Source organism: Bufo bufo, chromosome 5, assembly GCF_905171765.1.
Source record: "Bufo bufo chromosome 5, aBufBuf1.1, whole genome shotgun sequence".
Taxonomy (NCBI): domain Eukaryota; kingdom Metazoa; phylum Chordata; class Amphibia; order Anura; family Bufonidae; genus Bufo; species Bufo bufo.
The window spans coordinates 158243096-158268852 of NC_053393.1; the positions used below are offsets into that span (position 1 = coordinate 158243096).

Consider the following 25757-nt stretch of genomic DNA (forward strand, 5'->3'; position numbering starts at 1 on the left):
TCATTTGCATATAGTAAAACTTCATTTGCGGACACATATGAACATGGGACCAACACAGATGCCTTCAGCTGCCAAGCGCACATGTAACAGGTCAGCCAGTTTCATAGGTACAAATCTGCTGACAGATGGTGTACTGCACAATATATTAAAAAAGAAGTCTTTTGACACTGGTAGCAAATTCTAGCTATCGCATCCTTGGTTCCCTTAGTCAGGGCTGGCATTGGGGGTGGGGAGGGGGGGTTGGCAAAGTGGGCCATTGCCCAGGGCCCCATCGTCTAAGGGGCCCCCTGCTTCAGTGCTGCTGTTCAGTTGAACGTCCGTGGAAGCAAACGGATGGACAGCTGAAAAGCTCCACTTTCCAATGCATTGTGAAGGCCTCCTTCCTGTACACATAACACAAGTCATTACTACAGTGCTGCTCTGCAAACTGAAAGCTCCAGACACCAGCAACACTCTTCTACTGGAGCTGTAGGACCTGTGATGATGTCACGTGCAGGAGGCGGAGCTGAGCAGAGAAGAGGGGGGGGGGGGGGGGGGGGAGGGATGAAGGACCTGCGATGACCTCACCATCGTGTGACCAGAACTGGAGGAGGAGCTAAGCAGTGCAGTAAAGTAATAAAGAAGAAGACCAGTGATGCATGGAAAGAATTGAAAGATTCAATGTAAGTGCCAGGAAAGTGCTGGGAGTTGTAGTCCTCTTCTCTTATACCTCCTGTTATATAATATCAGAGTACAATACAAGATGAGGTATGAGGAGAGGACTAAAACTCCCAGCATGTCCAGCTTGTTATGTAATATCAGAGTACATTACAAGAGGAGGTATAACAGGAGAGGACTACAACTCTTAGCATGTCCCGGACATTATTATGTAATATTAGTGTACATTACAGCACCCTGGATATACTGGGCATTGTAGTCCTCTCCTCTTATACCTCCTCTTATAATGTACTCTGATATTACATAATAACGGCTTGGACATGCTAGGAGTTGTAGTCCCATCTTCTTATACGTCACCCTGTAATGTGCTCTGATATTAAATAATAATGGCTTAGACATGCTGGGAGTTATAGTCCTCTCCTCTTATACCTCCTGCGGTAATGTGCTCTGCATTAGGGCTGGGATGATGGATAGGGGAGGGTAGTCATCTGCCTAGGGCGCCACTTCGCCCCATAAAGGGGGGGGCGCACTCATGGCTGTCCAACTTCACAAGCCTCAGGCCGCTAGGCCTCAAACCTGTGAGGCATTAGAACAGCGCAAGAAGCCGCAATAACTCCTGCGCTGGGTCTCGCATGATAGCGCGTTCCCGTGAGACCGGAGCAAGAGTGGTGATGTCATTGGTACCGCATGCATCAGGACTTAGCAACACAAGCCACAGATAAAACTGTGGTCTGCATCGCAGACAGCGGCGGGGAAAACGGGAGTGAGGCGAGTTTTAGATTTTTATCATTATATATATATATATATATATATATATATATATATATATATATATATATAGAATAAAGAAGGACACCGCAGCACATCCGTTTGGTGAAAAAAAGTGGGACCCTTTATTCACCTGTGCGACGTTTCGGTCCGCTTACTGGGACCATTCTCAAGCAATACAGCATTGTGGGAACTGTGAGCATTTTATGCAGTCATAGTCAATTAACATACACAAGTGGCAATCGATAAAAAATACAAAATACAGAAGATATAGTAAATAACAAAAAAATATAAATGTGACAGGCCCGGAGGGTAGTTAAACTCAAAGCCGTTAACGGCGTACATAAGGCTTCCAGGTATACATACTAGTCATAAATACAGTAAAGATACAAAAGTGGCAATTAATAGTGAATCATTATCACCTGTGAATATGTGATGTTGACAGGACCAAACATGGAGTGGGGCGTGCTCGATAGTGGGAGGATGAACTGTAGCGTGATGCGCCGCATGGAAGTGGCGTCCCGGAACTGCTACTGCGCATGTCCGTGACGTCACTGTAGGTCAAACACATGATCACCTAGTGAAGCGTCACGTGACACGGCAACGTAACATAACAATGCCGTAAGTAAAGGTAAAACCAACAACGAAACAAGAAATTCTGTGGCAGTACACGGATAGAACACCCAGGGTATGTGGTCGGGCGACATGCCATCTTGCGATGCGCTGTCGTCCGGCGTCAACGGGCACAGAAAAGGGGGAAGGTGAAACAGCGGCAGCCATCACCCTCCCACTATGCTCGTCACAGTTAACCCCTTATCGGGTGGGAATCCTGCACAGTAACTTTCTAAGTATGCAAGTGACAATAGTAAATATAGCTGTAATTAACAGTATAATAAGCAGTAATCCAGGAACAAGCCACACATGTTGAAAGTAAGCATCACGCCTCCCGCTGAGCTAAGCCCATCCAGTAATAGGTCCTGAAAAGTGAAACAATAAAAAAATATATTATCCAAATATATTCATTAAAAACAAAAAAACATTTTTTTCAACACTTAAGCCGACAAGGACAAAGCCAAAGGGAATCATATGAAAAGCCATGGCCTGTATTCTACATTCAAGCCCATCGGACGAATGGATTGTAGCTTAAAAATCCATTCGGATTCGCGTTTTTTGAGCATTTTGATACGGTCACCACCAGTCCGCGGTAACGGAACATGATCCAGGATCATAAACTTGAGATCTCCTTCAACATGTTCCATGGCCGCGAAGTGTTGTGAGACAGGCAGGTCTTTACGTTTTTTCCGTATGGAAAATCGATGTTGATTGAACCTATATATATATATATATAGGAACGAAAAAAGGACAGCACTCCAAGTAAAAATATACTGGTCTTTAATCACCCATGCCATCTGCATGGGTGATTAAAGACCAGTATATTTTTACTTGGAGTGCTGTCCTTTTTTCGTTCCTGTACATCTGGGGTAAGCTGCAATATCCCTGGACATAGCACCCATATTGCTTGTTTCCAGTGCCGCCGCTACTTTCCCTTTTTTTTTTTTTTTTTATATATAATATATATATATATATATATATATATACATACACCTGGCACTACTAAGGAGGAATGGAGGAGCATTATATACTGGCACTACGGGGGAACTATGGGGGGATCATTATATATTGGAACTAGTGGGAGGCACTACAGGGGGACATTAGAGCCAGTGGGGGTATTATGGTTATATTATTACTACTAGGGTACTGTAGAGGCACCCTAAGCTGTTTGAGGATACGGCGTGCTCTGTGCGCACATATCGTCTCCCTTCTCTATTGCTTACCACTGTATGTCTATGGGACAGCCATCTGCTCAAACAGCTAATCGGCGGGGGTGTCAGGTGTTGGATGTTGGACTGTGTTTTTAGTACATTATTACAAGATTTGGGGCCCCACTTTTGATTTTGCCCAGGGCCACATTTTGTCTAAAACCGGCCCGGCCCTTAGTGCATAATAGCATTTGACAGCCACATGTAGCTCCTGATCTGCTGGGGAAGGGAACTCTGTTCTAGTCTACACCAGTGCTTCTCAATCTTTTTCAAGACAAGTACTCTCTAGTGACAAGAAGTTTCACCCGAATTCTCCCAAACATGCAATGAGTTAGGCTGAGTTCACACGGGCTTCACGTTTTGGCTCAGGATGCATCCCGGGTGCATTGCGGGAAACCTGCGCGAGTAGGTACGCAATTTCAATCAGTTTTGACTGCGATTGCGTTCCGTTAAGTTTTTATCGCGCAGGTGCAATGCGTTTTGAACGCGTGTGGAAAAAAAACTGAATGTGGTACCCAGACCCGAACTTCTTCACTGAAGTTCAGGTTTGGGTTCAAGGTTGTGTAGATGTCATTATTTTCCCTTATAACATGGTTATAAGGGAAAATAATAGCATTCTTTAATACAGAATGCTGCTTAGAAGGTCAATTGAGGGTTAAAAAATATAAATTTAACTCACTTTCTCCAATTGATCGCGTAGCTGCCGGTCTCCTGTTCTTTCTTCAGGACCTGTGGTGATGTCACTGAGCTCATCACATGGTCCATCACCATGGTGATGGATCATGTGATGTATCATGTGATGAGCACAGTGATGACACCACAGGTCCTGAAGAAAGAACAGGAGACCGACAGCTACGCGATCAATTGGAGGAGGTGAGTTAATTTTTTTAATTTTTTTTTTAACCTTCAATTGACCTTCTACTAAGCATTCTGTATTCAGAATGCTATTATTTTCCCTTATAACCATGTTATAAGGGAAAATAATACAGTGAATTGACTCTCATCTTAGCAACCATGCGTGAAAATTGCACCGCATCCGCACTTGCTTGCGATTTTCACGCAGCCCTATTCACTTCTATGGGGCCTGTGTTGTGTGAAAAACGCACAATATAGAGCATGCTGCGATTTTCACACAACGCACAAGTGATGCGTGAAAATCACCGCTCATGTGCACTACCGCATAGAAATGAATGGTTCCGGATTCAGTGCGGGTGCAATGCGTTCACCTCACGCATTGCACCCGCGCGGAAATCTCGCCCGTGTGAACCCAGCCTTATAAGACTCCGATCACACTGCCATCAGAATCTCTATCACAGATTGTGTCAGATTTCATGGGATGAATAGCACAGCATGCAGAGCTTTTACCATCATCAGGACAATACACGCCCCATTGGAGACCTCACAGAACCAGTTATAAGGCTACGGCCTGATCATGTGGCCAAGCCACGACCATCCATGGTAGCCACTGAACACGCAATTTACAGCAAAATCACAAATCGTACACATGGCCCCCTTCTAGCATACCACAAGATGAATATAGGCCACAGAGATGCAGACCCTGTATGGAGACGGTCAGCCAGATACCTCCCTCATTCAGTGTGTCAGAATAGGTGGCGGTCACAGGACCACTGCCACCCCCTCCTGTTTACCTGTGTAAGAAGAGATGACAGTGGCAGCAGTGGCGACACTTTCAGCACAGGAGGTGTTGAGGACAGCAGGTTTCTTTTGTAGGCTGTCAGCTGGCACATTTCTGCATGCCAGGGCCATGTTACATTTTCATTATGACTTCAGGTACCTATTCCGCATGTTGAGAACCACTGCTCTATACTATGTTATAGACATAAATGATACATACAGAACAGATCTACTTGTGGTAGATAATGCAATCCAAATTATCCTTGAGCAATATTTCAGTAACGTTGGGCAGACATAAGGAATATTAATCTTCTATTTTTCTAAGTTAAACAAAGGACCGCAGTACACATGTGCAATGAGTGGAGCACACCTACATAGCACAATCACATGATCACAAGTGATCAAAACGAATTAAACCAAATTTCATTTTTACATAGGGAGTGTGTATGATTCAACAAAATGTTCTCATCATGGAGGTAATATAATTTTATTTGTTTTAACTAAATAGTGGCTCTGCAGATAAAAAAAAAAAAGAAGACAAGGCAGAATTTTTAAATCCTTGACACCTCATGCCAAAAGCACCATATTCCCTCCATTCGAAGGGCAGGCACAGGGAAGGCAAAAGTAGCTAAGGCTTAGTTCACATTTCTGTTTCGGAGATTCGGCAGTCTGATCCGACAGAAATGCCGGTTGTTGGCCAGACAAAGAAACGTTGCATGCAAGGTTTTTTTGTTCGGCCGAAACCCATTATTTATGCCAGGATCACCGCCAGACTCCATTGCAGTCAATGGGGATCTGGCGGTGAAGTATAGGATCGAGCAGGCTGCTCTGTGCCGGTAAACAGCCTGACGGATCTCCTAAAAGGAGATGTGAACGAGGCCTAAAGATCTGCTAATCAACTCCTCCTATCTCCGAAACATGGACCCTGTGTGAGTAATATGGGGGAGTAGGATATTGGGCAGATTTCTGGATATATTTATGCCATATTCCTAGCGTAAATACATTTTTTTTAAAAATGCTGGTTGGGCCAAATGCTGTTTTTATAATGCCCCCAGTGCCACTTTTTTCACTGACATATATGAATGTGACAAGTCACACCTAAAGCTACTCATTTATCATGAAATTCAGTTTTTTTGTTTTTTTACTTTAATGTTGGAAAATATCAGGTCCAACCTTGCTTGTCTTTTTTTTTTATTTTAAGAATCTGAATTATTTTACTTTTGGGATCATTATTTAAGTTTTGCCAAGTAATGTGTACATATTAAAGTGACGTTCTAGACTGAAATCGGGATATCGGATATGCACAGTATATACCGTACTTGTTTCCACATAGCTTTGCAAATCTTCATGTGCTGTTTGCCTCTCTGGTTTCGAGGACACACGTGAAACACTTTTTTTTTTTTTTTTTTATTGGCAGGAATTAGAATACATATTGCTTGCTTTGTGCTTATTCATACCTAAAGCAGAGTGTTTGCCTGGCGGACTGTATGAAGTGGCAGTTATCTATGCTGCATGTTGTACTGCAGGGAATTCTTCATATGCAACCAGGCAAATTGCCTTTTGCAAAACCCCCATGTTGTTTTGTGCTTTATATCAATGCAGAGAGCGCCCCATGGGGTTCCCATAATTAATCAACAATTTAAACACAGTCGTTTCTGAATGTTTACCAGAATACAGATTTCTTGTCTTTAATTTCATGGGGAGTAATTATAATGTTTGACATCAGTAGAAATCTCCTTGTGTGTTATCTTGAGCTGGTAAGAGAAAGGGTTACATTTTGGATTCTTTCAGTGCAGGAAATAAATGTGTAGAATGAGGAACATTCTCTGTGAGGTCCACAAGTGTTCGCCCACCAAACTGGCCACATGTTGAATTGCATATGTAATTTCTCTGTACTAAATGCTGCTCAAAATATAAATGGATCTTGCTATGGTAGGTTTTGAATATTTCGGCCATACTGCATTTATGCTGTAGACTTAGAACAATTGATCTGTGCAGCACTGCAGGTGGCGGGGAAGGCTGATTCTGTGTCAGATGTTCAGAATTTTAGGGATCTGCTAATCCAACCTGTGATATAATCCAAAATTGTAATAAAGGCACAAGTGTCCGCTCCTATGAAGTTGAAGGGGTATTCCAGTTTTGTAATTTTCAGCATCAGTTGTCAGGAAACGGCACGTTATCACTTACTAATAGGGATTGTTCATCTGTAATGCCCCGTTTTTCCGCACTCCATCGCAGTCACGTGACATTTTTACTGTCTTGATTCCTTATCCAGATGACCTCATGTCCGCATCTGAGGCGTGGCAAGGCATGTAATGCTCTGCCCTGTCGACACAGCATCAATGACCTTGCCTCTGAGGGCGAGTTCTGCCGATTCTCCAGGACACAGGCTGTAGATGTAACGTCAGCAATGATGCTGTGTCTTAGGCCTCATGCACATGACCGTGCGTGCCCATGCATTGCACAGTCCGCAATGCATGGGCATCTACCGTGTGCCCGCCGTCTGCGCAGACCCCTTCACTTGCATGGGGTCCGTGATCCTCACTGCAAAAAAGTAGTGCATGCACTCTTTTTACTGTGCAGAGGCATGGACCGAAAACCCACGGAAGAACTCCGTAGTGCTTCTGTGGGCTTCCGATCAGTCCCTCCATTACGCAACTGCACCGTATCTTCTGGATTGCGGACCCATTCAGGTTAATGAGTCCGCATCCGTGATATGGTGCGCACATGGCCGGTGCCTGTATATTGTGGACCCACTGTTTGTGGGCTGCAATACGGGCATGGACCTGCTACGTGGTGTGGTTTTTCCAGCAGGGCTTCAAGCAGGTTTGGATCTTTGATGTTTGAGCTGGGAGTGGAAGGAGAGGCAGAGACCTGATGCTAAAGACACTCCCTGTGAGTGCCCGTGCTGCGGACCGGAAATAAATTAGTATTATGCAGTATACCTATATGTATTGTACACAGAATATTACAGTAGGTAAGTTTGTGTTTAATGCTTTATTCACTTTTGTCTGTAGTTTGATGCAGACGGTTATTTCTGGGCTGTCATTCACCTGGTTTGCTCAGGTAAGTCAGTAGAATCGTGGTGCCTTTAGTGTATGTTACTAGAGCCTTGTCCATATAGAGTCAAACATGGTTTATAATCACCAGCAGGTGTAGTGGAAAGATAAGTCATATAAAGCTTCCAGGTCACCAGACAGACCCTTTATGCTAGGGCTACACGGTGACATGTTGCGCGACAAAAAGGGTACAACTACAATGTGACGTGTCTTGTCACGAGACATTTTTTGTAATGATGTTCAATGATGTCGCACTGCTACGTGCGACTGCAACGCGACAATCACACAGAAATCCAACTTGGATGGATTTTTGCGGCTGCTGCGTTGCAGTCGCAGTGCGACACCATTGACTATCATTATAAAAAGGTCGTATGACTCTTACGTCGTAACCCTAGCCTTATTGAGTATATATAAGTACATTTTGTGCATTCCTTGTTAGCCTTTCTGTGATGTACTCACCGAGGTCTTTCTGGTAACTGGTTACCTAGTACGTTTTTGTGTCAGTTTCTTCAGATAAAGAACTATGGTAATTGACTGTAGTTTTTTCTTTTTATCACTTTTCTAAATCCTTTTTTTTTTACCTATTATCAGGATGTTACAAAGCATTCCAGAGATCTCAGAAGTCAAGTTTACTGAGGTGAGTGTTTGGCGCTTTTTCATTTAAAGAAGCACTCCAGATGTTTTTTGCCTATATCGTGCATCATAGGCTGTTATTAAAGAATGCCATAAAAGCTCTTGTGTGTGCATTATGGATACATATTTTAATTGATATGCCATTAATGGGTTGTCTGCCATCTTTAGTGTTGAGCGAACCCGAACTTTGTGAGTTCGGAGACCCGTACCCAAACTTTGCCGGAAAAGTTTGGGTTCGAGTTCGGTGTTCGGGCCTTTAACCACCTCAGCCCCCAGTGCTTAAACACCCTGAAAGACCAGGCCACTTTTTACACTTCTGACCTACACTACTTTCACCGTTTATTGCTCGGTCATGCAACTTACCACCCAAATGAATTTTACCTCCTTTTCTTCTCACTAATAGAGCTTTCATTTGGTGGTATTTCATTGCTGCTGACATTTTTACTTTTTTTGTTATTAATCGAAATTTAACGATTTTTTTGCAAAAAAATGACATTTTTCACTTTCAGTTGTAAAATTTTGCAAAAAAAACGACATCCATATAGAAATTTTGCTCTAAATTTATAGTTCTACATGTCTTTGATAAAAAAAAAATGTTTGGGTAAAAAAAAAATGGTTTGGGTAAAAGTTATAGCGTTTACAAACTATGGTACAAAAATGTGAATTTCCGCTTTTTGAAGCAGCTCTGACTTTCTGAGCACCTGTCATGTTTCCTGAGGTTCTACAATGGCCAGACAGTACAAACACCCCACAAATGACCCCATTTCTGAAAGTACACACCCTAAGGTATTCGCTGATGGGCATAGTGAGTTCATAGAACTTTTTATTTTTTGTCACAAGTTAGCGGAAAATGATGATTTTTTTTTTTTTTTTTTTTTCCTTACAAAGTCTCATATTCCACTAACTTGTGACAAAAAATAAAAACTTCTATGAACTCACTATGCCCATCAGCGAATACCTTGGGGTCTCTTCTTTCCAAAATGGGGTCACTTGTGGGGTAGTTATACTGCCCTGGCATTCTAGGGGCCCAAATGTGTGGTAAGGAGTTTGAAATCAAATTCTGTAAAAAATGACCTGTGAAATCCGAAAGGTGCTCTTTGGAATATGGGCCCCTTTGCCCACCTAGGCTGCAAAAAAGTGTCACACATCTGGTATCTCCGTACTCAGGAGAAGGTGGGGAATGTGTTTTGGGGTGTCATTTTATATATACCCATGCTGGGTGAGAGAAATATCTTGGCAAAAGACAACTTTTCCCATTTTTTTATACAAAGTTGTCATTTGACCAAGATATTTATCTCACCCAGCATGGGTATATGTAAAAAGACACCCCAAAACACATTCCTCAACTTCTCCTGAGTACGGGGATACCAGATGTGTGACACTTTTTTGCAGCCTAGGTGGGCAAAGGGGCCCATATTCCAAAGAGCACCTTTCGGATTTCACTCCTCATTTTTTCCTGAATTTGATTTCAAACTCCTTACCACACATTTGGGCCCCTAGAAAACCAGGGCAGTATAACTACCCCACAAGTGACCCCATTTTGGAAAGAAGACACCCCAAGGTATTCCGTGAGGGGCATGGTGAGTTCCTAGAATTTTTTATTTTTTGTCACAAGTTAGTGGAAAATGATGATTTTTTTTTTTTTTTTTTTTTTTTCATACAAAGTCTCATATTCCACAAACTTGTGACAAAAAATAAAAACTTCCATGAACTCACTATGCCCATCAGCGAATACCTTGGGGTCTCTTCTTTCCAAAATGGGGTCACTTGTGGGGTAGTTATACTGCCCTGGCATTCTAGGGGCCCAAATGTGTGGTAAGTAGGTAAATGACCTGTGAAATCCGAAAGGTGCTCTTTGGAATGTGGGCCCCTTTGCCCACCTAGGCTGCAAAAAAGTGTCACACATCTGGTATCTCTGTATTCAGGAGAAGTTGAGGAATGTGTTTTGGGGTGTCTTTTTACATATACCCATGCTGGGTGAGAGAAATATCTTGGTCAAATGCCAACTTTGTATAAAAAAATGGGAAAAGTTGTCTTTTGCCAAGATATTTCTCTCACCCAGCATGGGTATATGTAAAATGACACCCCAAAACACATTCCCCAACTTCTCCCGATTACGGAGATACCAGATGTGTGACACTTTTTTGCAGCCGAGGTGGGCAAAGGGGCCCATATTCAAAAGAGCACCTTTCGGATTTCACAGGTCATTTTTTACAGAATTTGATTTCAAACTCCTTACCACACATTTGGGCCCCTAGAATGCCAGGGCAGTATAACTACCCCACAAGTGACCCCATTTTGGAAAGAAGAGACCCCAAGGTATTCGCTGATGGGCAAAGTGAGTTCATGGAAGTTTTTATTTTTTGTCACAAGTTAGTGGAATATGAGACTTTGTATGAAAAAAAAAAAAAAAATCTGCATTTTCCACTAACTTGTGACAAAAAATAAAAAATTCTAGGAACTCGCCATGCCCCTCACGGAATACCTTGGGGTGTCTTCTTTCCAAAATGGGGTCACTTGTGGGGTAGTTATACTGCCCTGGCATTTTCCAGGGGCCCTAATGTGTGGTAAGTAGGTAAATGACCTGTGAAATCCTAAAGGTGCTCTTTGGAATATGGGCCCCTTTGCCCACCTAGGCTGCAAAAAAGTGTCACACATGTGGTATCGCCGTATTCAGGAGAAGTTGGGGAATGTGTTTTGGGGTGTCATTTTACATATACCCATGCTGGGTGAGAGAAATATCTTGGCAAAAGACAACTTTTCCCATTTTTTTATACAAAGTTGGCATTTGACCAAGATATTTCTCTCACCCAGCATGGGTATATGTAAAATGACACCCCAAAACACATTCCCCAACTTCTCCTGAGTACGGCGATACCAGATGTGTGACACTTTTTTGCAGCCTAGATGCGCAAAGGTGCCCAAATTCCTTTTAGGAGGGCATTTTTAGACATTTGGATACCAGACTTCTTCTCACGCTTTGGGGCCCCTAGAATGCCAGGGCAGTATAAATACCCCACATGTGACCCCATTTTGGAAAGAAGACACCCCAAGGTATTCAATGAGGGGCATGGCGAGTTCATAGAAATTTTTTTTTTTTGGCACAAGTTAGCGGAAATTGATATTTTTAATTTTTTTCTCACAAAGTCTCCCTTTCCGCTAACTTGGGACAAAAATTTCAATCTTTTATGGACTCAATATGCCCCTCACGGAATACCTGGGGGTGTCTTCTTTCCGAAATGGGGTCACATGTGGGGTATTTATACTGCCCTGGCATTCTAGGGGCCCTAAAGCGTGAGAAGAAGTCTGGAATATAAATGTCTAAAAAATTTTACGCATTTGGATTCCGTGAGGGGTATGGTGAGTTCATGTGAGATTTTATTTTTTGACACAAGTTAGTGGAATATGAGACTTTGTAAGAAAAAAAAAAAAAAATTCTGCTAACTTGGGCCAAAAAAATATCTGAATGGAGCCTTACAGAGGGGTGATCAATGACAGGGGGGTGATCAATGACAGGGGGGTGATAAATGACAGGGGGGTGATCAATGACAGGGGGGTGATCAATGACAGGGGGGTGATCAATGACAGGGGGGTGATCAGGGAGTCTATATGGGGTGATAACCACAGTCATTGATCACGCCCGTGTAAGGCTTCATTCAGACGTCCGGATGCGTTTTGCGGATCCGATCCATCTATCAGTGCATCCGTAAAAATCATGCGGACATCTGAATGGAGCTTTACAGGGGGGTAATCAATGACAGGGGGGTGATCAATGACAGGGGGGTGATCAGGGAGTCTATATGGGGTGATCACCACAGTCATTGATCACGCCCCTGTAAGGCTTCATTCAGACGTCCGGATGCGTTTTGCGGATCCGATCCATCTATCAGTGCATCCGTAAAAATCATGCGGACATCTGAATGGAGCTTTACAGGGGGGTAATCAATGACAGGGGGGTGATCAGGGAGTCTATATGGGGTGATCACCACAGTCATTGATCATGCCCCTGTAAGGCTTCATTCAGACGTCCGGATGCGTTTTGCGGATCGGATCCATCTATCGGTGCATCCGTAAAAATCATGCGGACATCTGAATGGAGCTTTACAGGGGGGTAATCAATGACAGGGGGGTGATCACCACAGTCATTGATCATGCCCCTGTAAGGCTTCATTCAGACGACCGGATGCGTTTTGCGGATCCGATCCATGTATCAGTGCATCCGTAAAAATCATGCGGACATCTGAATGGAGCTTTACAGGGGGGTGATCAGGGAGTCTATATGGGGTAATCACCACAGTCATTGATCATGCCCCTGTAAGGCTTCATTCAGACGTCCGGATGCGTTTTGCGGATCCGATCCATCTATCAGTGCATCCGTAAAAATCATGCGGACATCTGAATGGAGCTTTACAGGGGGGTAATCAATGACAGGGGGGTAATCAATGACAGGGGGGTGATCAGGGAGTCTATATGGGGTGATCACCACAGTCATTGATCATGCCCCTGTAAGGCTTCATTCAGACGTCCGGATGCGTTTTGCGGATCCGATCCATCTATCAGTGCATCCGTAAAAATCATGCGGACATCTGAATGGAGCTTTACAGGGGGGTAATCAATGACAGGGGGGTGATCACCACAGTCATTGATCATGCCCCTGTAAGGCTTCATTCAGACGACCGGATGCGTTTTGCGGATCCGATCCATGTATCAGTGCATCCGTAAAAATCATGCGGACATCTGAATGGAGCTTTACAGGGGGGTAATCAATGACAGGGGGGTAATCAATGACAGGGGGGTGATCAGGGAGTCTATATGGGGTGATCACCACAGTCATTGATCATGCCCCTGTAAGGCTTCATTCAGACGTCCGGATGCGTTTTGCGGATCCGATCCATCTATCAGTGGATCCGTAAAAATCATGCGGACGTCTGAATGGAGCTTTACAGGGGGTTGATCAATGACAGGGGGGTAATCAATGACAGGGGGGTGATCAGGGAGTCTATATGGGGTGATCAGGGGTGATTAGGGGTGATCAGGGGCTAATAAGGGGTTAATAAGTGATGGGGGGGGGGGTGTAGTGTAGTGTAGTGGTGCTTGGTGCTACTTTACTGAGCTACCTGTGTCCTCTGGTGGTCGATCCAAACAAAGGGGACCACCAGAGGACCAGGTAGCAGGTATATTAGACGCTGTTATCAAAACAGCGTCTAATATACCTGTTAGGGGTTAAAAAAAACACATCTCCAGCCTGCCAGCGAACGATCGCCGCTGGCAGGCTGGAGATCAACTCTCTTACCTTCCGTTCCTGTGAGCGCGCGCGCCTGTGTGCGCGCGTTCACAGGAAATCTCGCGTCTCGCGAGATGACGCGTATATGCGTGACTGTGCGCAGCGCTGCCACCTCCGGAACGCGATCCTGCGTTAGGCGGTCCGGAGGTGGTTAATAAAGCTTGTTGAAAGGCTGCAGGGCAGCCAAACAACAAGCTTTTAAGCTGTGGGCACTTAGAAGCCATCACAGCCATGACTAGTAATGGCATGGCTGTGATTGGCCAGTGCATCATGTGACCCAGCCTCTATACAAGCTGGATCACGTGTAGCACCGCCCATCAGCTCTGAGTAGTGCAGGGACAGGAAGCAGGCAGCTTAAGTGAGGGACAGTGTTAGGAATCTGGCTATTTGTTTTGTGGGTGACCTATAATGATTTTTTGTGGGTGCAATACACCAGCTTTGCACCCCGGACACAGAAATCTAATAATAAATCTGGCTGTTAATTCTGTGGTTGACCTATAGCGATTTTTTTGTTTTTTTTGTTGGTGCAATGCACCATCTTTGTACCCCTGACACAGAAATATAATAATTAATCTGGCTGTTAGTTCGATGGGTGATATATACCCATTTTTGGTGTGAGATACACATACACTTTATACATGACAGGGAACTTAATATAGTTATGCCCCTTTCACACGAGCGAGTTTTCCGCGAGGGTGCAATGCGTGACGTGAACGTATAGCACCCGCACTGTATCCTGACCCATTCATTTTAATAGGTCTGTGTACTGTTTTTTTCACGCATCAGTTCTGCGTTGCTTGAAAATCGCAGCATGTTCTATATTCTGCGTTTTTCACGCAGCCCTGGACCCATAGAAGTGAATGGGGCTTCAGTGAAAAACGCAAAGTGCGGATGCGATGCGTTTTTCACTAATGTTTGCTAAGAGATGTTGTTTGTAAACATTCAGTTTTTTATCACGTGCGTAAAAAACGCATCAAAACACATTGCACCCGCGCGCAAAAAAAACTGATTGAACTTGCTTGCAAAATGGTGCGAGTTTCCTTGAACGCACCCGGACCTAATCAATCGCGCTCGTGTGAAAAGGGCCTTAATCTGTCTGTTAGTTCAGTGGGTGACATATACCCATTTTTGGTGTGAGATCCGTGCACTGCAGATGTGACAGGGAAATTATTACAGTTAGGGTCAATTCACACGTCCGCAAGTGTTTTGCGGTCCGCAAATTGTGGATCCGCAAAACACAGACACCGGCCATGTGCGTTCCACATTTTGTGGACCGCACATGGCCAGCACTTTAATAGAAATGCCTTTTCTTGTCCGTGTCTGCGGACAAGAATAGGACATGTTCTATTTTTTGCGGAACAGAAGTGTGGATGTGGACAGCACACTGTGTGCTGTCCGCATCTTTTGCGGCCCCATTGAAAATGAATGGTTCCTGATCCGTTCCGCAACATTGCGGAACGTATCCGGATCCACTTTGCAGACGTGTGAATGGACCCTTAATCCGTCTGTTAGTTCAGTGGGTGACCTCAAAGAATGAGGAGGGCATCAAATAAGGGACGTGGCCCTGGTCGTGGTGGTGCTGCTGGTTCTGGTGGAGCTCCTGTTGCAGGGAGAGGACGTGGTCGATCTGTGCCAGCTGCACGCCCAAATGAAACACCTTCAGGTGCACATAGGCGACAGGACGTTCAACGTCATTTTGTAGGCCCGAATACCGGTGTACGAATGGTGAGGCCAGAACAAGTATAGGTGACAGTGCCTACAGTTCCTTAACTTTGTCTCCCACCCGGTCCTCTGCTGAAACCCAGAGTTGGCACCTGCAGCCCATGGGCATCTGTCTTTCACCTCACCCCCTTGCAAATCAGCCAAGCAGTCTGAGCCCCAAGTCATGCAGCAGTCTCTTATGCTTTTTGATGACTTTGCTGGCGGGGTTTCCAGAAGTGAAAGAGATTGAGTGCACCGATACCCAACCACTTATGTTTCAGGATATGGAAATGGGAGGACCACCACAGCACGTCTCTGATGATGACGAAACACAGGTGCCAACTGCTGCGGCTTTCTGCCGTGTGCAGACCTTCAAGGAGGGCAGGGCTGAAGAGTGGGTGGAAGATGGTGAGGTCCTAGACCCCACATGGAATCAAGGTCATGCGAGTGACGTGTGCAGTTCGGAGGAAGAGGTGGTGGTCACACAGCGCCAGCCGCACAGCAAAAGAGGGAGCAGGGTGCAAGAGCAGAGTGGCCGTCCCCTAGCCAGTATATGCCTGCTTCTGCCTACCGCACCCAGGGACTGAGCTCACCAAAGCCAGCTCCAAGGAGTTCCCTGGCGTGGCAGTTCTTCAGACAATGTGCTGACAAGACGTGAGTGGTTTGCACGCTGTGCAATCAGAGCCTGAAGCGAGGCATAAATGTTCTAAACCTGAGCACAACCTGCATGACCAGGCATCTAAGTGCAAAGCACGAGCTGCAGTGGAGTAAACGCCTGAAAAACCACAAAATATCTCAGGCTCCTCCTGCTCCCTCTTCTGCTCCAGTTTTGGCCTCTTCCTCCCCCTCTGGAGTAAGAATGGCACCTTCCAGCCTGCAAACAGAGGATGTGGCAGCAACACCACCACCTCCACCACTATCACCCAGCATGTCGGAAGCGTTCAGCTGTCCATCCCCCAAACACTGGAGAGAAAGAGGAAGTACCCCCCTACCCACCTGCGATCCCTGGCCCTGTATGCCAGCATTTAAAAATTCCTGGCATTTGAAATTCTGTCTGGTGGAGACAGACTTTTAAAAACCTTTATAGCGGTGGCTGTCCCACAGTACGTGGTTTCCAGCTGCCACTACTTTTCCAAGCGAGCCATCCCTGCCCTGCAAAACCAAGTGGCGGACAAAATCAGGTGTGCACTGCGCAACGCCATCTGTGGAAATGTCCAGATAACTACCGATATGTTGACCAGTAAGCACACTGGGTAAATGCAGGGGGGCTGCGCCTGAGGCGGATAGCAGTTTGGTGCATGTCCTGCCGCCACCGAGAATTGCAGGACATTACTCATCGCCGCCTCCTCATCCGGTCAGCGTAACATCTGCACCACCAACTTCAGCACAGCCAGGGGTAAACAACAGCAGGCAGTTTTAAAGCTCATCTGTTTGTGGGAAAACCCCCACATCGAGCAGGAGCTGTGGACTGGCATGTAACAACAGACTGATGAGTGTTTGGTGTCGCTTAGCCTCAAGCCTGGCCTGGTGGTGTGCGATAACGGGCGAAATCTTGTAAAATCTCTGGGGCTAGCCGGTTTCATGCACATCCCTTGCCTGGCGCATGTGCTGAATTTGGTGGTGCAAAGGTTCCTGAAAAATGACCCTGATATGTCAGAGCTGCTGCAGAAAGTGCGAGCCGTCTGTGCGTGATTTTGGCATTCTCACCCTGCTGCTGCTTGCCTGTCTGTGCTGTAGCATAACTTCGGCCTTCCCGCTCTCCACCTCATATGCAACGTACCCACCTTGCACATGCTGGAGAGACTGTGTGAGCAGCAGCAGGCGATAGTGGAGTTTCAGCTGCAGCACGCACGGGTGAGTCGCTTTGCGGAACAGCACCACTTTACCACCAACGAGTGGACCTCCATGCGGGACTTGTGTGCTGTTTGTAGTACGCCACCAACATGGCCAGTGCCGATGACGCAGTTCTCAGCGTTACTATCCCACATCTATGTCTCCTTGAAAAAACACTTTGGATAATGGAAGAGGATGTGGCACAGGAGGAAGAGGAGGAGGAAGAGGCATCATTTCCACGGTTATCAGGCCAGTCATTCACAAGTGGCTCGGAGGGTGGGTTCCTGCACCAACAGAGGCCAGGTACACAACTGTCCAGCCAGGGCACAGTTCTGCAGGAGGAGGAGGATGATGAGGTGGAGGAACCGTGTTCATAGCAGGGTGGCACCCAAAGCAGCTTATGGGCATCAATGGAGCATGGCTGGGGGGATACAAAGGACATAGACGATACACCTCCCACAGAGGACAGCTTTTTGTTGCCTCTGGGCAGCCTGGCACACATGAGCTGCCTGCGCAACGACCGCCGAGTTGCCCACATTCTAACCAGTGCTGATTACTGGGTGGCAACCCTGCTGGATCCCCGCTACAAGGACAACGTTCTGTCCTTAATTCCGTCACTGCAGCGTGATTGGAAGATGCGCGAGTACAAGCGCATGCTGGTAGACGCGCTGCTGATGGCATTCACACCTGACAGCGGGGGCTCAGTAGAAGCACAAGGCGAAGGTCAAGGTGGTGGAGGAAGAAGATGCCAACGCAGCTGGGATACCGCCAGCACCTCAGAAGGGAGGGTTAGCATGGCTGAAATGTAGAAAAGCTTTGTCAGCATGCCACAACAACCAGCACCACCAGCTGATATGGAACGTCTTAGCAGGAGGCAGCATTTCAGTAACATGGTGGAACAGTACGTGTGCACACACCTACACGTATTGACTGATGGGTCTTCCCCATTCAACTTCTGGGTCTCCAAATTGGGCACTTGGCCTGAGCTTTCCCTTTACGCCTTGGAGGTGCTGGCCTGCCCTGCAGCAAGTGTATTGTCTGAATGTGTGTTTAGCACGGCAGGGGGGGTAATCACAGACAAGCGCAGCCGCCTGTCCACAGCCAACGTGGACAAGCTCACGTTCATTAAAATGAACCAAGCATGGATCCCACAGGACTTGTCAGTACCTTGTGCTGGGTAGACAAGCACCCAACCATTGTTATACTCCAGCGCACTTTCTCTTTTCTATTTCCCAATGTTTTGGGGTCTTCCCAAATTTATAAAAAATAAATAAAGGAAAACCTACACCGCCACATCCACCGCCTCCTCCACCTCCTACTCCACTTTGACCTCCGCCTCCTAGTTCAAGATTATAATATATATTTTTTTTCTATTCTATGTTATTTTAAGTCCTTTCCCTATCCACATTTGTTTGCAGAGCAATTGTCCTGCTCTTACCCCCATTTTCTTCCTTTTGCAGCCCTCTAGCCCTTACTACAACTATTTTACAGCCATTTTAGTGTCCCAAAATTTAGGACCCCATTGACTTCAATGGGGTTCGAGTTCGGGTCACGTTCGGGACCCGAACCCTAACTTTGACCCGAAGTTCGTCCGAACATCCACGGGTCCGTTCATCCCTAGCCACCTTGATTCCTTCTTTCCTCTAATATGGTTCACGTAGTGCAGCTTACATTTCCTATCATGGCTCTGGCTGGTCAGAGAGAGCCTCATCAGTGCATTTCCTCTGCTCTGAGTCCTTTCTAAGGTCAGCAAGTAACAGATCAGTGACATAGAACATCCCTCTCCTAATTCACTCTCGCACATAGTCTTGATGTATTCCTATGTGATTCTGCTTCTTGTCTGGCAGGGGAGAGCAGTGCGAAGCTGCATCTCATAGAAATACACTGGAGATTCTGCATGCAGCACACACAGATAATATAGATAGTGTGAGTCAGGAGAGTATCTTTTAGATAAGACAGAACTGTTATCTTCAGCAGCACTCCCCACAGAGTGGGGACATAAAGAAAAACCGGGAAGGTGGAGTTTGGTGGGGAGTGAAGAAGTATACTAGCTACCAGGACTTGGAATTATGTCCAAATAAATTCTGGAATGCTTACCAAAGTGCAGTGATTAGCATCCACAAACATTAGAGAAAATGTTATGTAGAACACAGCTTTGACTGAGACTTTTTCATCTCTTTTTACAGTGACATTGATCAGCAATATATAAACTATTTCTTCAGGTATGTATATTTTTTTTATAGTTAGGTTTTGTTTAAAGAGTATCTGTCAAATTATTTATTTGCTAGTTTATTAGAGCTAGGCATGTATAGCTAGTTAGTCAATGATTGCCAAAAGGTCTGTAATTACGTTATAATAAGTTTTCATTAATGTCCCCTGTCCCTTTCCACTGGTCCACAAAAAAAACGTTGCTAGAGCTTTTCTGTCTTCCCTTTAGTGTAAACTGAAGGGCAGTCCTCCGCACTGCATGCCCGCATTAGGCTTCAGAGTGAGGAGGTGTGTGTCTCAGCAATTCAATCTGATTGGCTGGCAGAGTGCTGCTGGATAAAGCAAGTGTGTATATGATGTGAGGAAAGGCAGTTTTGACCTCCGAGAACTGGCAGAGGAGCCATCTTGAGAAGATCCTCATATTGTAGGGTTCAAAACAGCCGTAACTAAGGGAAAAGCTCAAGGAAAACGGTGCTATGTGAAGAAACTAAAGATTGCTTTATACATAATGCTGCAGCAGTAACATATGCTAAAATTGATTTTTTGAGGAAAACCTGACAGTTACACTTTAAGGGCTCACATGGATTTTGAGAAGCAAATGGAATGTTTGTATTACAGATGCGCTTGCATTGCTTCTGTTGTAGAATACTGTAATGAAGGGACTACATCAGGGGCACATGGACTGCAGTACATATTTGTACTATGGACTCAATTTACAGTTTAAATTTAGGGTTTTTCAGGTTTTTTTTTCCCCATCTACTAATTGGTCTTTTATTGTCATCCATTAAAGGGGTTGTCCCATTTTGACATCTTGTTTCCTGTTCACATAAGTGCCTGATCGGTGGTCGGTCAGACCCTCGCCAATCAGACACTTATCCTCTATCCTGTGTATAGAAGATAAGCTTTTGTAATGGAAGAGCCCTTTTAATGGGCATTTACAATGCACTTGGAAAGTCTTCAGACCATTTAATGGGGCCTTGGGGATAACGAGGCGCTGCAAAGTGGAGCGTGCTCACAGAGTGGGTCCGCCTCGCTCGGTTACTGAAAATCAGCCGAGCAGCCCAAGACAAGTAATCATGCGTTACTTGGACTATACCGACAAAGAGGCTATTTTCAAAGCCTTTAAATCCCGCAAGGAACCCGTCACACTAAGGGGAATGAAAGTTCTCTTGTTCGGGGACTATTCTGCTGAGGTCACGAAGAAACGCAAAGCTTTCTCCCCATTATGCACTCAGCTTCATCGAGGGGGAGTTAAATTCGCCCTAATCTTCCCGGCCACCTTGAGAGTGTTTAAACTGGATGGTTCCAGCAAGACCTATACCTCACCTGAGAAAGCCGCGGCCGACCTGGAGGGGAAAATGGGTCCTGTGACGCGAGGCCAACGGAACTTAATGAAAGGCGCGCAAGAAGATCTGTCTCAGGTCTCGGACCAACAAGATGATCCACGTCCCAAAAGATTGCGTTGAATGACGAACTGTAAAGTAAAATTACATACAGTCTCAGCTTGGGGACGTTTTCTTTATGAGGGGATTATAGAGGTTGGGCTGCTGAATAAGAAAGAATTGAGGGGGCAATCTGTATTGTTTATGCCTTACTATTCTATTCTATATTTTTCTCAACTGTTATGGGGGGCAGGGAGTTTTGCTTGACACCACATGAGGAAAAAAGTGAAGTTTGTAAGAGCTATGAAGAAATCACTAGGTAGATCTATAGTGCGCTTCGCTCTGGGGATGTTTATGCTCAATATGGTTTATTGTTATATTATGGGGGGTTGGGGGGTGGGTGTTTGGTTCCAGTATGGAGTCTATGTTAGTCACATGCCAGTGTCTGTCTCAAATGGTTCTTTTTATCCCTTATGCGATGATGAAAATTGTGTCGTGGAACGTTAAAGGGTTACGCTCCCCGCAAAAGCGTAATATGATTCTAAAACGTTTAAAACATTTAGGAGCTGATATTGCTATGCTACAAGAAACTCGCCTTACAGAAAGTGATTTTAGTCGCATGGAAAAGTCCTGGGTGGGAAAGGTAGTGGGTTCTCAAGCAGTGCAGCACAAGGCAGGGGTACTGTTTCTACTGCATAAAAATTTAAAGTATGATATTCTGGGGGTTAATTCAGATGACTCAGGGCGCTGGTGTACACTGCACCTAAAGACCAATTCGGAAGAAATTAAACTACATAATATTTATGGCCCCAATGGTGAGAATAGGACCTTTTTTGCTGATCTGGTGACCAGACTAAATAGGGGCTCGGTGTCCAAACAAATAGTTGGAGGTGACCTGAACACAGTGGTTAGCACTTTAGAAGATAGGAGAGGTGCAGTTAGAGGGTCAGATCTCCCCCATATCCATGACAAAGTACTTGAACCCTTCTTGAGAGATACAGCCTTAATTGATATTTGGAGGTCTGCCAACCCCGACGACAGGGACATTACTTTCTATTCATCTCCCCATAATTCCTGGTCTAGGATCGACTACCTTCTAGTATCGGATTCTCTGAGAACGAGAGTAGTGGATCCGAAAATTCATGACATGGTAATTTCGGACCATAGTCCGATTTCTATTACGATTTCTGAGATCCAACCAAAAGGTCAGGACATTATCTGGAGATTTCCCGCCTACTTATATAACGATAAAAACTTTAGAGAGGTTCTTAGAGGATGGTATCTGGAGTTCAGAGGAGATAATATGTCCAGCCTTAAGTATCCGTCTTTATTTTGGGACACAGCTAAGGCTGTCCTTAGGGGTAGGATAATGGCCTATACAAGGGGATTAAAAAAAAAAATCTCGGACCAACTTCAGGAACTTAGTTCCTCCCTGCGGAGTGCCTACACAAAATACCAAGCTAACATGACCTCACAAAACAAAGAAGCTTGGCACTTAGCTAGAAGGGATTATGAGTTATGGTACGAAAGAAAAATGAAATGTGACATGTCCAATTTAGAGAACAGGTATTTCAGGGGAGGAAATAAATCTGGGAAAATGTTGGTCAACCTTATTAAAAATTCTAGACGCCAGAATCACATCCTGAAAATAGCTGATGCGGGGGGTGTTATGCATAGTAAACCTGAGGAAATAGTCTCTATCCTAGGAGACTATTATAGGGATCTGTATAGAGATCCAGGTCCCAAATCTCTGTCTTCCTTTCTCTCCAAATGTATTAAACTGCCTACTCTTTCGGCAACCCAGTTGGATACATTGAACTCCCCTGTATCTGAGGAAGAGGTCTGTGCAGCCATTAAAGGTCTAAGTCTACATAAAGCTCCGGGTCCTGATGGATATCCAGGAGAATTTTTCAGGATGTTAGGAGATGATCTAAAAAATCCTCTAGCGGCAGTGTACAATGGCATGTTGAAGGGTTCTCCGTTGTCATCGTCTGATAACTTGGCATATTTTAAATTAATCCCTAAGCCAGGGAAGGATGCAACAGATCCTTCATCATATCGTCCAATATCTTTAATTAATGTGGACCTTAAATTGGTGGCAAGGATTATGGCTGACAGACTCTCTTCATTTATGTCGGGGTTGGTGTCTCCCTCCCAGTCTGGATTTGTCAAAGGTAGAGCTGCTGTTTCCAACATCAGAAAAGTACTGACGGTGTTGGATGTAGTCCAGTGGAATACATGTCCTTCTCTGTGTCCATCGCTTCTGGCGATCGACGCGGAGAAGGCATTTGATAACGTCAGGTGGGACTGGCTGGATGAGATATTGGGTAGGATGGGATTCAGTGGCCCAGTACGAACTTTTATTACAGTGCTTTATACATCCCCTAAGGCGAGGATAGCAATTCCAGGGTTTTTATCCTCTTCTTTCCCACTGTGTAGGGGGACACGCCAGGGGTGCCCGCTTTCCCCGTTATTATTCAACCTCACATTAGAACCTTTGGCTCGTATGTTAGAGGGGGGTGAGGTTTTTAGAGGAATTAAAGTAGGTCAGAAGGAAATATACACGTCACTTTTTGCTGACGATGTTCTATTGTTCATGGCCGACCCTTTGGAGGACATGGAAAAAGTTATACGCCTCCTGGACTCGTTCGAGTCAGTATCAGGCTTCAAAATAAATCGTGATAAATGTGTTCTGATGCCATTGAAACCAGTAATGACTAGAGAAAGACTTCCCAGTATATGCGAGGGTATTAGGGTTAGTGACTCCCAGATCACTTACCTAGGAATAAAAATAGGAAGGTCTCCTTCATCCCTTTACAATCTAAATTACCTCCCTTTGTTTAAAAAAGTTAAAAGTGATCTCAATAGGTGTCAGAGTCTCCCTTTATCTCTATCAGGCAGGAGTCATCTACTGAAAATGATATGTTTCCCCAAATTACTGTACCCCCTGCAGACGATCCCAGTACTTTTAAAACACTCTGATGTCCGTGACCTCCACTCAGTGATTACTAGGTTCTTATGGGCAGGTAAGAAGCCTCGTATCGCCCTAGCAAAATTAATGTTACCAAGAGAATTAGGTGGCCTTAATGTACCAAACATTAGACTGTATAATCTGGCATGCCTCCTTAGGCATGGTTTAGACTGGATACATGAGACTAACCACTTTTCCAACTTTGATCTGGAATCACAGTTGTCCCATCCATGGCCACTAGTAAATTTACTCCACTCTAGGAGACAGGCTCTACCTCAACTACTGAAGCACTCACTGATAATTCGCGATACGGTGGTTGCATGGAAGGAGACGCGCAAGTTACGGTAGCTAAAAAAACTTCTTTGGCCTCCAGAGTAATGGGCATCTGGCAACACCCTGAATTTCCACAAGAGGTTTTGAATAAGATGTTTCAGGTATGGAGATCAAGGGGTATTAAAACTTTACTTGACCTTCTTCATGTTACAGAAAAAAGATATCTTACCTTTCCAGAACTTTGTCAAACATATAGCCTAGATAAACATCATATGTTACCTTTCCAACAAGTTTACCTTTTCTGTAGGGATAGGTTGAGAGATGTAACAAGTGAATGTACAGGTACCTCTTTGATTTTCTCCTTAGGAGCTGATAAATCCAGGCTCTCCATATCAGATATGTACAAAGTGCTAAGGGAATCAGGCAATAAAGCCTCAGCCCAATTTCTCTTAAAAAAATGGGGGAAGACGCTAAATATTTCAGTAACACCTGAAAAAATTCTACAGGGATGGCTCAGAGTGTGCAAAGTGATACCTTGTGAAGTGTGGCGAGAGTCGCACCTGCGTTTAATACACTCAGCCATATATGCTTTCACCTTTCCCAAAAAGCCAGATAAGACAGATTTTTCTTACTGCCTGCCCGAAATGTGCTCTGGACAAGGCAGATTTGACGCATTGTATATGGTCACGTCCACATGTGCAGACATTTTGGAGTCTGGTCAAAAGCTGGATTAGAGAAACTTGGAAGTATGACATGAGTTTAACACCCGAAACTTCCATGACTTTGAAGAATCCCAACATTCTCCCCCTTTGATATTAGATGCAGTATTAGTGATTTCACTGCGTTGTCTTTTACAGAGGTGGTTGAAATCGGAGGTACCTGGACTTCATGAGGTGAAGGCACAGATAGTGCGTTTTATGTATATAGATAAATTAGACACAGTCAAATAAAGATAAGAAAACTAAAGGGTTTTTCAAAAGATGGAAAACTTTTATTGCAAACAACTTCAACCAAGAAGTTATTAAAAAGATTATGCAATCATTCAGGTACACAGAATGGTATAACCTAGAAGCCCTCAAAGGCACGTTGGGGAAATTAGCTATTTAGCTATTTAAGTACAGCTATAAAGAGGGGTAGGGGAGATAGATAAAGATATCGACTGGGTAAATACACTACAGAAAGCTTCAGACATGACTGGAATAGCTAATAGCAGATTGCTGGAAATATAAATAAGACTGTATTTGCAGATGTGACATAGTTGGGTGGGAGGGCTTGGGGGGGTTGGGCTTTCTTTGTTTAAAAAATGATAAAAGTATGTATTGCCTTTTGTTTTGAACTTTGATTCTGTAACCAAAGTCTTATATTTTTGTATATTGGTGATACTAATAAAAATATTTACAAAAAAAGAGGAAAAACTAAAATCTTGCATTGACATAAGTAATCAGACCCTTTACTGAGTACTTAGTTGAAGCTCCTTTGCCAGCGATTGCATCTAGGGATGAGCATAGCGAGCTTCCGATCCTAGATCCGAAG

General features: G+C 44.7%; 1 protein-coding gene across 2 annotated transcripts in view; it reads left to right on the forward strand.

The window, feature by feature from the left end:
- TMEM241 (transmembrane protein 241) overlaps nt 1–25757 on the forward strand; it is a 141508-nt gene that overhangs the window by 59116 nt on the left and 56635 nt on the right. For both annotated transcript variants that reach the window (XM_040431905.1, XM_040431906.1), the window contains exons 8-10: nt 7898–7946; nt 8531–8576; nt 19577–19612. In XM_040431905.1, the coding sequence (XP_040287839.1) occupies nt 7898–7946; nt 8531–8576; nt 19577–19612 (131 nt within the window). The remainder of the gene's footprint in view (nt 1–7897; nt 7947–8530; nt 8577–19576; nt 19613–25757) is intronic.